Below are 16,476 nucleotides of genomic sequence, written 5' to 3'. Positions count from 1 at the left end.
AAATTGAATTAAGTTTGAATTTATCTAAAATCTGAATAAAAAATGATCCAAAAGTGTAATTCCCACTCCAGATTTCAGATTTCAGACAAAAGTTAAAAGTTTTGAACTTTTTCTATATTTATAAAAAAAAAAAAGAAAAAAAAAAGATGAAACCTCAAAAACAATCTGTATATATATGCATGTAGAGAGTATAGTTGTTGGTGGGGACACGGACATATGAAGTGTATAATCAAAGTTATTCTCCATTCACAACAACTCTCTTTCTCTCTCTCATCCAGTTATTACATAAAATAAAATCTGTAACCAACACAAAGACACCTTCAAAGTTCACATGCAGAGAATACAGAAAAATGAAGGGCACGAATCTACACAACAATGAAATCGACCAAGATATCAAACCGCACAAACCTCAGTGCAATAATTTTAATTTTACAGAAGAGAAAGGGGAGGGGAAGACACACCCTACCCTGTCTTTGAAGTTACTTCCAAACTGATGGTTGGTTTCCATGAGATTACCAAACTGATGTTTTTTTTTTGTTCTTTTTTTCTTTATAAAGTTCTACAGAATCGCATCTTATGCCATGGAAACCCGGATTCCCCAAACAAACAAGTCCTGCATTCCAGGAATTCACTCATGTTTTACCCCCTGAATCGAACAACGATACATGATATATCGTCTTTACTCTCTCTATTCAATGCTTCAGCTACTAGTTGCTTGGCTGCCTTCTGTGGGTCCCTGGTTTTCCTTGCAATATCAATTGCCTCTTCATTACTCAGCACCTGGATTATTGACAAATTAGAGAAAGAAAAACAAGCATTTGTATGTAGCTGAATCATCATCCAACACTTGCATGTGGAAAGAGAGAAAGCGAGGTGGCTCACACCTTCCATAGACCATCGCTTGCAAGGATGAGAAACTCAGTATCTGCATCAATATCAGCATATTGAACATCAGGATCTGATCTCAAGTGTGATTTGAGGTTCTTGTCTCCAAAAGCACGAGAAACTGCCAGCTGCCCATTTACTCTTGCAACATCTCCTGATATAAAAAATTTCAAAACACATTGGTTTTCCCAGAATAGGCAACTAAAAAAATTCAAAATAAACCAGTTCCATATGAGAGATGCTGCATAGTGCATTTATTTCACATTAGAATTAACCCGTTAAGGGCAAGAGAAAACCAGTGGAAGCATTACCACTCATTTACTATAACTATGTATTGTAGCTAGGCTTTTTAATGGTGTGTTAGTGAAGTAAAATTGTATAATTTCCCTTTATAAAAAAGAAGTGAAATCTATAAGAACAAATATGAATTAATATTGCGCAAGTACTCCAAACTCACAAGGTAAAAAGAACAACAATCACAGCCACTCATGCAAACAAACTCAAGTCACCCCACTACAGGAGCCACTAGATGGGGAAACGGCAAAAGCAGGGGAAAATAACTTGTTTTGATCATAAGATTTTAAACCTCTCTATTTTATGGACAGAAACCAAAATTATATCATTTCTCATTGGTTCTATCACCATTGACCCTTCTAGATGTGTGAATTGATTTGTTTATATAGTGATCTGGCTGAACTTCCTCATTCAGCTTGCCTCATCTTATGAACACATCCTTCTTTTGATGCTCCCATTTTGCTCATTGAAGGCATAAACCAAACTTCAGACATCCTCTAGTTTATCAACACTCGTGTGCAAACCAAGTCAACCAAAAGTTGGGATTGACAAGAGAAAAAGCTTCTGCAACATAACCAAAAGATATGAAAGCACTTCCCTGTGACATGGTGGATAGCACCAAAACAGACTTGCATATTTAGCAAGCTGAATTTCATAAAAGAGAATTTATTTTATCCAGTTATTTTATCTTTAAACCATATTAAAACTTTTAATTTGAATTTAAGGTTTTTTCTCTTTGGGTGGGTGAGGGCATGCTACTTGGGTGGGGGTTCTTTTGTTCAATAAACTAGCTTCTGGTGACGTAATTTCTGTTACATGCTCAAGTAGGTTTTAAGTTTTCAAATGGATGACCTAAATAAGTGTGTGCTTCCACTATACCATGTCAAGAGGTAACCTCATCTCAAACCCTAATTTAGGTTTATCCTAAGCTGGAGTTTCCTTTTACAGTATTCCATCCTTTTCTTTACGGAGCTAAAGTGAACAGATGAGATAATGAGAAGAAAGCTTACACCCTCTCACACAAAAAAGCCAAATCATAGTCTCTGAACCAAGCAATTGGTTATGTACATTGCAGTACTTACATGCAAATAAACAAGTGCACGTTAAAGTAGCAAACAGTCCTGATGATGCATTAATAATCTATAAAGCTGTCCAATTGCACAGAAAGGTGAAACAGGGTGATCCACAGGGAAAGCAAGAGACTATGGGGCAGATGGCAGACAAATTGTAGCTCACAGTGTCAAAGCATCATAAACCTTCCAAAGCCAATTGGTTTAATGACATTTACTGAAGGCTAGTTCCGTTTTGATTGGCTGATATAATGTTTTCATATGGTCTGATGTGAATCCCATGGAAGTCACATCCTGCTAGGAATGCCATGGTTATAATCAAGAAATCTTCTAAATTATAGTTCTATTAAATGTGATGAAGTTACAACACATGCTCAAGGCATCCCAAAGTTCAGAGCATGGGCAACAGCAGTACTTGCCACATGGAAATGAGCAGCAAATGCCATGTTGATATCAGCAACAAAACACCATATCAGCAGAGGGAGTTTTTGCAGCTTAAATGCTTAGTAATCCTTGAATTGAGACATGAGTGGCCTGTTAAAACTTGTTTGGAGAATCATACACACCTCATAAAAGAATACCTAAGAGAGAGGGGAGGGGAGGTGGGCTGCAAGTAACATGGATGTATGCAGGGGCACCACTCAACAAGAAAAAAAAAACAGAAACACAACAAAGCTAATGCATAAAATCCAAGAGAGACAGATTTGAAGACCCTAAAGAACACCTGGACCACTCACATAAAGTTACAAGAAAATACTTTTCAAAACTTGCACTGAATTTAAAAGGTCTACTCTCATCCTTATACAAATGATGCAAAACAAGCACATGGTGCTCTTGTCCGCCCTTTTCATACTTCTTGCAGCAAACTCCTGTGCAAACCAAAGGGAGAGAACAAGAGGTTCCACAAAAATCCTAGCCAAACTAAAATGGATCAGAATGTGATTGGCCAATTCCTTATAAAGCTTGCAGAGGCAGCAATAGCTAACACCAATTCTCTTCATAAGCTAATCCATCATCAGAATTTTCTGCTACACCACCTTCCAAGCCCAAAAATGTCACTTTAGAAGGACTGTTCGAATCAGCACCTGCTTCCCAGGTAAAGAGTCACCAGATGACAGGGTCCAAGCACCAGTAACAGGATTTAATAGAGAAGCTCTTGTTCGTGGTGCAACCCCACTCTAACGAATCCTCATAGCATATATGGCTAAGGATTTTCTTTTCATACCACTATATCTCAACACCAAGTAAATATCTAATATGGCCCCAATCTTTAGTAACTGTTGAATATAATATATTTATAGTATATTATCTTTCCATGTTAATATAGGTCACATGTATGGCAGTTAGGACTCCTAGCCTTGTATATATATATATATCTCTCAATTGTAAGTAGAGATTACATGAATGAGAATTAAGGTTTTTCTTCTTTCTCTCTCTCTCTCTCAACATGGTATCAGAGCCAAGGAAGAAAACCTAATTCTTTCCTGTTTCACGTGTCATCAACTCCGGGAAACCTTCCGGTGACCGTGTTTCTTTCCGATCACCTTCCCCATCTCCCAATACTTTCCGGTCAGTCGGATCGTTGTTAGAAACCACTCACCGCCGGCGAACTTTTCCGGCGAACTTTCCCGGCGACCTATTTTTCCGACACCGACCATACGAGAAGGAGCGCCTGGAGGAGATCTCCAACTTTTGTGAAGGCACCGGCACCAAAAAAGCATCCACGCACTGGCCACACGCCATTTTTCGGCCGGCGGCTGCATCTCACGTGCCGGCGCGTGAGGGCGCGTGAGGCATTTTCCGGCGACGCGCCTCCTCCTCCAGCTTCACCTGACTCCGACCAACCTCCCTACCTCCCTGGTTCTCCCATCCGAGCCCTGCACGTACCTCTTTTGGGGTTTTTTGTCTCCGTCAGCCCTCCAAACAGTCTTCCCGGCGAAGCTCCGACTACTTTTTCTCCACTCCAATCCCTGCACGTGCCTTGGGAAGTGTTCTTCTACCTTTCTGGTGGTACCACGCCGCAATCTGAGGCCGTCTCCCTTTTTTGGTGGTGCCACGCCGCAATCTGAAGCCGTATTAGGGCTCTCTTCGATCCAAACATACTTCATTCTCCAGATAAGTGGATATGGCTACTAAAACTTCCATTTTTTCCTCTGTCATATCTGGATCTCCTATGATTACTTCGGATAAATTAGTTGGCAGTGAAAATTATCTTTCCTGATCTGCCTCTGTTGAACTTTGGTTTATGGGTCAAGGATATGAGAATCACTTGATTACACAGGAGGCAGATATCCCTGAGGTTGACCGCGTACAGTGGAGGAAGATAGATGCACAGTTATGTAGTGTATTATGGCAATCGGTTGATCCCAAGATTCTTTTTCATCTTCGGGCCTACAAAACTTGTTTTAAATTTTGGACTCAGGCCAAAGGATTATACACGAATGATATCCAGCGTCTTTATAAGGTGGCTTCTGCTATTGTCCATATCAGCCAACAGGACTTGGATCTATCTACTTATATTGGCCAGATTGCCTCTCTTAAGGAGGAGTTCTTGACTGTGATGCCTCTTACTCCTGATGTTGGGGTTCAACAAACACAGCTTGACAAGTTCTTCATGGTTCTTACTCTTATTGGCCTCCGTCCGGATCTTGAGCCTGTCCGCGATCAGATTCTTGGTAGTTCATCAGTTCCGTCCTTGGATGATGTGTTTGCTCGCCTCCTCCGTATCTCCTCCACTCAGACTTTGCCATTTGATAGCACTTCAGATTCTTCTGTATTAGTTTCTCAAACTAGCTCTCGAGGAGGCCACAGTGGTACCCGAGGTAGAGGTCAACGTCCTCATTGCACCTATTGCAATAAACTTGGCCACACTCGTGATCGTTGCTATCAGTTACATGGATGGCCTCCTCGCACTGCCCATGTGGCCCAGTCCTCTGATTCTCCGCTGCCTCAGCCTCCGAGCTCTTCCGCATCTCAAGCTTCTGTTGCCTCTGTTGCCCAGCCTAGTAATGTCTCTACCTGCCTTACCCACACATCTTCTCTTGGACCCTGGATTCTAGATTCTGGAACTTCTGATCACCTATCTGGTAATAAGGATCTTTTCTCCTCTATTACTACTACCTCTGCATTACCTACTGTTACCTTAGCTAATGGTTCTCAAACTGTAGCTAAAGGTATTGGTTTGGCCCTTCCTCTGCCTTCTCTACCTCTCACTTCTGTCCTTTATACTCCTGAATGTCCTTTTAATCTCATTTCCATCAGCAAAATCACTCGTACTCTTAATTGCTCTATTACCTTTTCTGATAAATTTGTGACCTTGCAGGACCGGAGTACGGGGAAGACGATTGGCATAGGACGTGAGTCTCAAGGCCTCTATCACCTCACCTCGGATTCATCTCCTGCAGTTTGCATTTCCACTGATGCTCCTCTCCTCATTCACAATCGTCTGGGCCACCCTAGTCTCTCCAAGTTCCAGAAGATGATCCCTCGTTTTTCCACTTTGTCGTCGCTTCCGTGTGAGTCATGTCAGCTTGGGAAACATACTCGTGTCTCGTTCCCAAAGCGTTTGAATAATCGGGCAAAGTCTCCTTTTGAGCTTGTCCACACTGATGTTTGGGGTCCTTGTCGGACTGCGTCTACTTTAGGATTTCAATATTTTGTCACTTTCATTGATGACTATTCTCGATGTACTTGGTTATTTTTAATGAAAAATCGAGCTGAGTTATTCTCTATTTTCCAGAAATTTTATGCTGAAATCCAAACCCAGTTCAATATTTCTATTCGTGTGTTATGCAGTGACAATGCCAGGGAATATTTTTCAGCCCCATTTACTTCGTTTATGTCTCATCATGGGATTCTTCATCAGTCTTCTTGTGCTCATACTCCTCAACAAAATGGGGTAGTTGAACGCAAGAATCGACATCTTGTTGAGACAACTCGTACTCTCCTCCTCCATAGTAATGTTCCTTTTCGTTTTTGGGGGGACGCTGTTCTTACCGCTTGTTATTTGATTAATCGTATGCCCTCCTCTGTCTTACACGATCAGATTCCTCACTCCCTTCTCTTCCCTGACCAACCACTTTATTTCCTTCCTTCTCGTGTCTTTGGTTGTACTTGTTTTGTTCATATTCTCACTCCTGGACAGGACAAGCTTTCCGTCAAAGCCATGAAGTGCCTCTTCTTGGGATATTCCAGACTTCAGAAGGGTTATCGTTGTTATTCCCTTGAGACTCATCAATACTTTATCTCCGCTGATGTCACCTTCTTTGAGGACTCACCATTCTTTTCCACCACTTCTGAGTCTCTTCCTGTTTCTGAAGTCCTGCCCATTCCCATTGTCTCCCCACCTGATGTTATGCCTCCTCGACCACTTCAGGTTTACCATCGTCGCCCTCGTGTCGTTGCTCCTCTCCCTTTTGCTGAGGCACCTGCTGACTCACTTCCTATCCATTCGGCTTCACCTGCCCCGGCTCTGCCTTCTCCTAATGATTTACCCATTGCTGTTCGGAAAGGTACTCGCTCTACTCGTAATCCTTATCCTATTTACAATTTTTTGAGTTATCATCGATTATCTTTACCCTATTCTGCTTTTGTTTCTGCTATATCCTCTGTTTCTCTTCCAAAGAGCACCCATGAAGCTCTTTCCCATCCAGGCTGGCGACAGGCAATGGTGGATGAAATGACTGCTCTGCACTCTAATGGCACTTGGGATCTTGTTGTTTTACCCTCTGGTAAATCTACAGTTGGTTGTCGTTGGGTCTATGCAGTTAAGGTTGGTCCTGATGGTCAGGTTGATCGCCTTAAGGCCCGCTTAGTTGCTAAAGGCTATACTCAGGTTTATGGTTCTGATTATGGTGACACATTCTCCCCTGTTGCCAAGATTGCTTCTGTCCGCTTGCTTCTCTCCATGGCTGCTATGTGTTCTTGGCCTCTTTATCAGTTGGATATTAAAAATGCCTTCCTTCATGGTGATCTTGCCGAGGAAGTTTATATGGAGCAACCTCCTGGTTTTGTTGCTCAGGGGGAGTCTGGTTTAGTGTGCAAGTTACGCCGTTCTCTATATGGCTTGAAACAATCTCCTCGAGCATGGTTTATCCGTTTTAGTTCTGTTATTCAAGAGTTTGGCATGCTTCGCAGTACAGCAGACCATTCAGTTTTCTATCATCATAACTCCTTGGGGCAGTGTATTTATCTGGTTGTTTATGTGGACGACATCGTCATTACAGGCAGTGATCAGGATGGTATTCAGAAACTAAAGCAACATCTTTTTACCCACTTTCAGACCAAAGACTTGGGGAAACTCAAGTATTTCTTGGGAATTGAGATAGCTCAATCCAGTTCTGGTGTGGTCCTTTCCCAAAGGAAGTATGCTTTAGACATCCTGGAAGAATCTGGTATGTTAGACTGTAAACCGGTAGACACACCTATGGATCCGAATGTCAAACTTGTACCAGGACAGGGGGAGCCTTTAGGAGACCCCGGGAGATATCAACGGCTCGTAGGTAAATTGAACTATCTCACCATTACTCGTCCAGACATTTCTTTTCCTGTGAGTGTTGTTAGTCAATTCCTACAGTCACCATATGATAGTCATTGGGATGCCGTAATCCGAATTCTTCGATATATCAAAAGTACACCAGGCCAAGGTGTATTGTACGAGAACAGAGGTCATACTCAGGTTGTTGGTTACACAGATGCAGATTGGGCTGGCTCACCCACAGATAGACGTTCCACTTTAGCATACTGTGTTTTTATTGGAGGTAATCTAATATCTTGGAAGAGTAAGAAACAAGATGTAGTGGCCAGATCTAGCGCTGAAGCCGAGTATCGAGCTATGGCTTTGGCAACATGTGAACTCATATGGTTGAGACATCTTCTTCGGGAGTTGAGATTTGGAAAGGATGAACAGATGAAACTCATCTGTGATAACCAGGCCGCATTACATATTGCATCCAATCCAGTCTTTCATGAAAGGACCAAGCATATTGAAGTTGACTGTCATTTCATTAGAGAGAAGATCACATCAGGATGTGTTGCTACAAGTTTTGTTAATTCAAATGATCAACTAGCAGACATCTTCACCAAATCTCTCAGAGGTCCTAGAATTAAATATATTTGTAACAAGCTTGGTGCATATGACGTATATGCTCCAACTTGAGGGGGAGTGTTGAATATAATGTATTTATAGTATATTATTTTTCCTTGTTAATATAGGTCACATGTATGGTAGTTAGGACTCCTAGCCTTATATATATATATATATCTCTCAATTGTAAGTAGAGATTACATGAATGAGAATTAAGGTTTTTCTTCTTTCTCTCTCTCTCTCAACAGTAACAAACTCTCTTCCCAAACATCCTATTAAGGTGAAAATCTCACACACATCAATAACCTCCAATATGATAAAATTGATGTGCCTAACTAAATTTTTGGTATACTGTTTTTATGCTTGAAGTACATGATCAGCCTGACTAGAGATGCCTACGAGTACAGCTCAAGTGAATCTTTAAACCAAGATCTAGGTGAATTTTCCATTCCATAATGGCTTCTTCAAGCTGCATATGCCCACTCCCTAAAACTGTAAATCCTGAAGAGCCACCACGTACTATATAAAGATCACCATGGAGGAAAAACATTCTTATATTCAACTAATAAAGAGGCCAATCATGATTATCAGCTAAATCTAACAAAAAATGAACAAACGTTTCCCAATGGTCACAGTCATATTAGAGAGAATTTATTAGCTACAAGTTTGACTTAGAGCATCTCAAGGGTACCATTTGACATATGTTTCCCTATAAAGACCCATTTACATCCCATTGGCTTCCTTTCCTCTGGTAGATCAACGAACCCCTGTGTTCTATTATCTAGTGCTCCACATATCATTTTGCTCTAATCTGATCAAGGGTTCTAAAGCTCTAGGCTAGGAGATAGGGACAGATTAAAGACATATATATAATAAACATAAGACACATGCCTTTGGAAGCTTTAGAAGATCAATATGTGCAGTTTCATACATGGAGAGCAAACCCGACTCTAGCCTAAGAGGAGCACATGAAAGTGATCATAAGATTATTTGTTGTCTTTCAAAAACCTATATCTTCTTGAATTGTCTGGGTCACCTCAAAACGAAATAGGAAGCAAAGGCATTGATTGCAAGGGCACAAAGTAAGAAGGTATGTGTTTAGGAAAAAGGGTGACATCCAGAGAGATTAAATCCTGTGACTAGAGGGGGACAAACATCTAAACCGCTTTTGAGTTGAATCTCCTAGAAAAAGAACCCCAATGCTGGTGCTAAAGGAAAGGGGACCATGAACATATTAAGGCATTAAAACACTTCTACAATGCGACAGAACAAAAAACAAAATCTGGAGATAATAATGACATTAAGAGTTTTATAATACAAAACACAAGGAACAAAATTGATAAGATAGTAAGATACATGCACACAGTAGGCTATTAGACCAAAAAGGAAGTGGGGACATGTGCAGTAATCAAAAGGGTTCAGGTTACCACAAGGAGATGACAATATATCATTTTTGCAACACCCTTTAGCTTTGGGTGTTTAATAGGGAGAGAGACCTATGGAAATTCAATAGTTAGCTTGCTGAATTTATAGATATTGCTAGTGAAGTTGGATGGTCCTCTTTGGTCCTCCACTCAACTGATCAAATGTTTAGTTTCTTTTATTGAACACTTTTTCCCTCTCCGAATATACAGAGCATTGCTAGTATGTATACATACTCAAATTGGTTTTGGAAGATTGTACAGAGCATTGCTATACCCTATGCCAACAGTTTTAGTTTTTGTGGGGTAGTATATATTTTCTACTTTTTGATAAAAAAATTATTTATATTGGAAGAATTACTTGTTCTCCTTTGTATTTACCATTCAATGCAATTAATATGTTTGCTTATAAGTAGACTAAAATCAATCCAAGTAGAGTATGAGTAATTATCAGTTGATCAGGATATCTTTCAGGACATCTTAAGGTTATTTAAAACCCTTTATAAAAGAGTAAGGTTATTTAACACCCTTTATAAAAGAGAGGATGCTGCATCTTTGAGAATTGAGGGCTTGAAGTGGTCCGCCGCCTCAATTAAAGAGACTTTTCTTAAAGGATTTTAGAGGGGTGATCTTCAAGATGTATAGAGGCCCACATGGCTTTGTCACAACTTTATATCAGAAGTTTTGGCCCATTTTAAGGGAACCTAGATAAAGTGTCTGAAGAGTTCTACCACAATGGGTGATTAGTAAGAGCAGAAATTCCATGTGTATTAGCTTACAGATAAACTCTTCAGTCCACAACATGCTATTTTGATTTGAAGCCTAAATTGGCCCAACCACATAGTAGATCATTTTGCTAGAAGAGGAGCTACCCTACTTAAGGAGTTTGCCATGGACTTCTATCCCCCTTAAAGTCCCCTAGGTTTTGTGCCATTGGAAGGAAAAGTTTTGACATCAATAAAAAGGATACATAAGGTGAAACATGGTTAACAGTTATGAAGCATGCAAAAAGGGCCATAATAGTGCTGACATTTAGATTGAAAAGGGAAGGACCACGATGGCTTGCAAAACAACTAAAAAAATTAGGATAGTGACCAAGAAAATATTGCTGGGAAATTATAAGGAGCAACAAGAGTTCACGTGGTAGGAGAATTGCACTGGTGAATGGGGAATCATCCTTTCTTTGGAGCTCTTCAACAATGCAAAGATGAAAGAAAAGCCAAAGAAAGCTCACTAATAGAAGGGCAAACAACTGAGGTAGACATTATCTATAGCCAAATTGAGGTTAAATGCAATAGCAGTGAAACACTCTTTGACCTTTCAGTGTGAGCCATTAGTAGGAACCCAACCATCTTCTCAAGTAGTCTCTGATTGCTCAATAAGTTATATGATGTAATGGGATCAAAGGGATAAACGGGATTTATTCACCTTCCCTATAGAAGATTAATCTTTTTGAATCAGAGGTGACAGTTAAGTGTTATGTAGCACTAGTGGGATCTAGAACCATCAACAAATCAGAGTATTTTTATGAATTGGACTCCAAAAAGCATGAACAAGAATCAAAGCTTTAAGAAAGGTTAGATAGCGTTAAGGGGCCTTCCTTTTTATCTATGGGCTTGCAATACTTTCTGAAGTTGCGGCTAAACAATTTGGAATTTTTGTTAGGTTCATCTAGTGACAACTAACTCTAGAGACAATTAACTTAATCTAGGAACAGGGCCAACAGGCAGCCACTCTTAATGGATGCATATAACTAGGTGTAGATATCCAATGTATTGGCAGCCATAACAAAGCTTGGGAAAGAAGAAAGACCAAATAAGGGAATTGAAGTGATCACATCGTGTTAAGAAAAAGACAATGGTGTGATCTTAGAGACTAAAAACGAATGGATGTATTGGAAAGAAGCAGGTGGGGCTAATATAACAAAATCAGTAGAAGGAGAAGAAGGTGACCCATGTGTGTTGAGGCTAAAAAGGGCAAGCCTTAGGGCATAATGGAGATCTTGGACATCAATGAGAGATTTAAGGCCTTAAAGATGTCAGGAATCATTTCCAAATCTAGCAACTTGTAAAGGGACAAAGACCAGCTTTCAAGCTTATTATCCCTCCCCCCACTTATAACCCACCTCTTCTTTTAATATAACCAAAGAACATGCCAAGTTCAGACCATAAATGAGCATACCATGGTGCCTTGCTATCCACTTGAGACCAAACCTTAAAATTTTCATCCTCTTCCTCTGAGGCACAATCTAGAAGCTCAAGTAAGATGGAAGCTAACATGATTGTGTAGCGAAGTGGGTTTTGTGTCTCAAGGGGTCAAATGACTACAACTAACCGACATGATAAGCTCAAAGAAAAACTATGAGTTATCCATAAAAAAAAGAAAAACGAAAAAAGAAAAAAGGAAGAAGAAGAAGAAGAAAGAAAGAAAAAGAAAAACTATGAGTTATGGCACAAGAGCACCTTTTGAACAAGGGAACGGTAATGATCTCAACTAGAAAAGAATAGCAAGTTGAGGCAAGGGAGGAAGTATCCAATTCGGAGAAGATTCAATCGGAAAGAGAAGCAACTTTGTGAGAATTGATGAGGAGTGGCCTGCTTTTTCTATCACTCAAAAATTCCTTTGATGAACCCATTATGGAAGCAGGGGTTTCATTACCTTCACTCAGCAATCACAAAGATACTAAAGGAAGAGTATCATTGATTGAGGCCCTTGGACCAAAGGGAGACTGGTCTTCAATTCCTCTTTGAATTTGAAAATCTCCATGCCAAAAAGGCCTGGTAGGAACCAAAATTCATTTGCTTCTAGGACAACTAATTCGAACTTTGGCATGCAACCTTGTTTGATAGTGAACAAAGAGTCTCAATCACAACTTGGTAACTATAGCACATATGTCCCACTATAGAAACCTAATGCAGAATCTTTTATTAGCCTTTCCCAGATAAGAATGAACCCAAGCCCCAATGCCTCCATCATCTTGATGGCCTCATAGAGAAGTTGGTCTCTTCTGCCCTATATGAAAGTTAACCCAGAGAGCCCCAATGGAAGGGCTCTATGGGATCATTGGTTTTGGTGTCCTGAACACTACTTAGTTTATTCAAGAAAGAGACTCAAGATCCAATCCTTTTAATATATAGAACCTAAAGAAACTTGTCATCCAGTTGACCTTCAATTGCTTCAACTCCCCTATCAACTTAAAGTGAGGGACAAGAAAAGGGTCAATGGGTTGGAGAAATGGAAATTTAAGTTGGAGGGAGACATGGGTGCTTAGGTTGAATAGGAGTTTCTTAGGCTTGTACCACCAATCCTAAAATATATTTTACTTACTATGAATCTATTGTTGGACTGCCAAGTTAGATGGACGAAATAAGCTATCAAAGAAGATAACCTAGATCACCCCCACTAACTAGTAATACCTACTTTTTTACTCTCAAACTTGTAAACCAAGTATACACCATACCAGAATATATTTGAGTCATTAAGATGTCAGCAAAACTAGACATTTTTCAACTGACCAAACTATATAGCAACTACTTTATCCTGATTTTCAATTTAAAGTCCTCACAACAACTGATGTCATAATTGTCCCAAATTTTTAACATCTGCCAACTCACTAAGAGTAAATTCTCAGCACAGGAATCAGAAAGCCTTATTTATGGTCATCCTTGAAGCTGGAACCATAAACTATTGAACCTCTATTGTTGAAGTGAAACAACAAGCCTTGGGTATAGCAACCAATAGGTTAATACACTAAAAATATTCCACCTCAACTAACCCAGCCCAGTAAAAATATTTGGTACCGTTATCCTTAAAAATCAAGGAAATCTACCTTAATTTTCATTCAACTACATCATCTTGGTTCTTTCTTGTGATTCAAGGTTATGTTACATGGGTTTGAGTACAAATGTCAAGTGCAAGTATGTGTCTAGGTATCGGATCCTACATCACAAAATCTTAGGACATGAGGATTTGACTAAAAAGGATCTCAACTATGGGTGTGGATACTTGGATTCAACATTAATGAATAATAAATTAACACTATTGAGGGTGCAAAATTCATCTCAGGGTGCAAAATTTAGCGTGATAGAGGGCAGGTTGTCCACATTGCTCATTTGCTTTTCGCCGATGACACTATTGTCTTTTGTGAGGCAAAGAAGGAGTACTTAACGAATTTAAGTTGGATCTTATTCTGGTTTGAAGTCGCGTCCGGGTTAAGAATTAATTTGGCTAAATGCGAGATTATACCAGTAGGGGAGGTGCAAAGGATAGAGGAGTTGGTTGTGGAGTTAGGGTGTAGGGTGGGGCAGCTCCCGACTGTGTATTTGGGGCTGCCTTTGGGGGTGCCTAATAAGGCTGCATATGGGTGGGATGGGGTAGAAGAGAAAATGAGAAGGAGGCTTGCTCTTTGGAAGAGCCAATATATCTCAAAGGGTGGGAGGATCACTCTAATCAAAAGCTCTATGGTTAGGATGCCAGTGTATTAGATGTCGCTTTTCCGCATGCCCATTTCTGTGGCAAGAAGATTAGAAAAATTGCAAAGAGACTTTTTGTGGGGGGGGTCACATGGAGAGGAAAGCTCATCTGGTTAAGTGGGATGTGGTGTGTGGGGATAAGGAGAATGGGGGGTTGGGAATTAGGAAGTTTGCTATCATGAATAAAGCGCTTCTTGGCAAATGGACTTGGAGATTCGCTTCAGATAAGGAGGCCCTTTGGAAGCAAGTGCTGGTGGCTAAGTATGGTCAAGAGGATTTCGGCTGGAGAACCAAAAAGGCTATGGGTGTGTGTGGGGTGGGGGTGTGGAAGGAGATTTTAAAGGAAGCTGGATGGTGCTGGGACAAAATGGTGTTCAATGTGGGGAAGGGTAATAAAATCAGATTCTGGACTGACGTGTGGTGCGGGGATGCAGCGTTGTCCCAAAGGTTCCCGTATCTCTACATCTTGGCAGCCAACAGAAATGCGAAAGTTGAAGACCTGTGGGACCAGAATGTTGGGGAAGGAGGCTGGAATTTGTGTTTTATAAGGGATTTGAATGACTGGGAGGTGGAGTTGGTAGGTGAGTTGCTCCAAGCGTTGAGAGGATTCAGGATAACTTGGGAGGATGACTCGGTTTCTTGGAAGGGAGGGGGATGAAGGATGCGTATAGCTAGCTGGATAGGTCTATGGTTGTCAACTTTCCGAAAAACAAAATTTGGGTGGGAAGAGTCCCAACTAAGATCATGTTTTTTGTGTGGGAAGCGACTTGGGGAAAGATCTTGACTCTTGATAGGCTCCAAAAGAGAGGGTGGCAGCTCCCTAATTGGTGTTTTTTGTGTGCTTGCAAAGTGGAAAATGTGGATCACTTACTTATTCATTGTACAGTGGCTAGAGTGCTATGGGACTTAGTGTTGGGTTTAGTTGGGGTCAAGTGGGTGTTCCCTAATACTGTAAAGGAGGTTTTATATAGTTGGGAGGGTACTTTTGTGGGGAAAAAAAGGAAAAAATTCTGGAATTCCATTCCGTTATTCATTTTTTGGATGGTTTGGAAGGAAAGGAATAGACTAGCCTTTAGGGGGGGGGGTCCTAGTAATTCAGAGGCTTAAATATTCTTTTGTTTATAATATCTAGGGTTGGGCTAAATTGTATATGGAAGAGGAGCCACATTCCCTTTTAGATTTCCTAGAGTGGATTGCCTCCAGTTGAGGGGTGGTTTGTTTTTTGGCTTTTTGCTTGTTTGGCCTTTGTTGCCTAGTATACGCCCTGTATACGTTGGGGCTCTTTAGCCTCTTTAATGAATTGTGTTTGCTTATCAAAAAAAAAAAATTAAATTAACACTAAACATAAGCAAATAAGATAAGTATAAATTATCTATAATACCATATGGTTATTGCAGTTCAAAAATATACTTATTATAATTTTTCTATTTTAATAAAATGCTAAGCATTATTTTACTTTGATGTTGTCACTAATTATATGAAGAACCTATTTATTATAGGTTTTTATTTATTTTAATATGATGCTAAAAAAATCCTTATGAAAATATTATAACACATTATTAGTAAATGTTGATTATTTTAAAACTTTAAAATTTATATTGATTTTGTAATAAAAATACTATAATAGACTAAATATTCATATTTAATTTCTTATCATGCAAGAATTTTGAATTTTTTATATTGATTGTTTAATTTATTTCTAGATTTTTAAAGATATTTGAATGCAATTTAAGAGAAGAATGAAAAATTCTTGTATTTTCATTAAGAAAAAATAGGAATACATATGCCTATTTATATACAACTATGTATTGAATTCTAGCACCAAAATAGGAACTAACAAACTCTATAACTAGCTTCCTATAAACAAGGAACAAACTTTTTTAAAATATAAATAAATAAAACTAAATTATCCTAACTATTTTTGCACTATAGTAGAATAAAACTAATTCCTATTCTTCTGGAATCTTTAACACTCCCCCTCAAGCCGGTTCGAAGATATCTATCAGTCCCAACTTGTTAATTAAGTAATTAAACATCCCTTTATGAAGTCCCTTGGTTAGACATTTGTTAACTATTCTTCAGTAGGTACATAAGGCATGCAGATTAATCTAACTTCCAGCTTCTCCTTGATGAAGTGATGGTCCACTTCAACAAGCTTAGTTCTATCATGTTGAACTAGATTATGAGCAATGTTAATAGTTGTCTTGTTATCATAGTAGAGCTTTATTGGCTTCTTACTAGGAATTCTT

General features: G+C 39.6%; 1 protein-coding gene across 1 annotated transcript in view; it reads right to left on the bottom strand.

Moving 5' to 3' along the window:
• Positions 1-217: 217 nt before the first annotated feature.
• Positions 218-16,476, bottom strand: part of LOC100250772 (probable protein phosphatase 2C 9) — a 31,916-nt gene continuing 15,657 nt past the window's right edge. The window contains exons 5-6 of the mRNA XM_002272812.4: positions 885-1,039; positions 218-780 (exon numbers count right to left, since the gene is read on the bottom strand). Of these exons, the coding sequence (XP_002272848.1) occupies positions 640-780; positions 885-1,039 (296 nt within the window). The 3' untranslated portion in view covers positions 218-639. The remainder of the gene's footprint in view (positions 781-884; positions 1,040-16,476) is intronic.

The sequence above is a fragment of the Vitis vinifera genome, chromosome 12, assembly GCF_030704535.1.
Source record: "Vitis vinifera cultivar Pinot Noir 40024 chromosome 12, ASM3070453v1".
Classification (NCBI taxonomy): Eukaryota; Viridiplantae; Streptophyta; class Magnoliopsida; order Vitales; family Vitaceae; genus Vitis; species Vitis vinifera.
The sequence above is the reverse complement of the archived record's forward strand: the minus strand, read 5'-3'. Positions and strand labels throughout refer to the sequence as shown.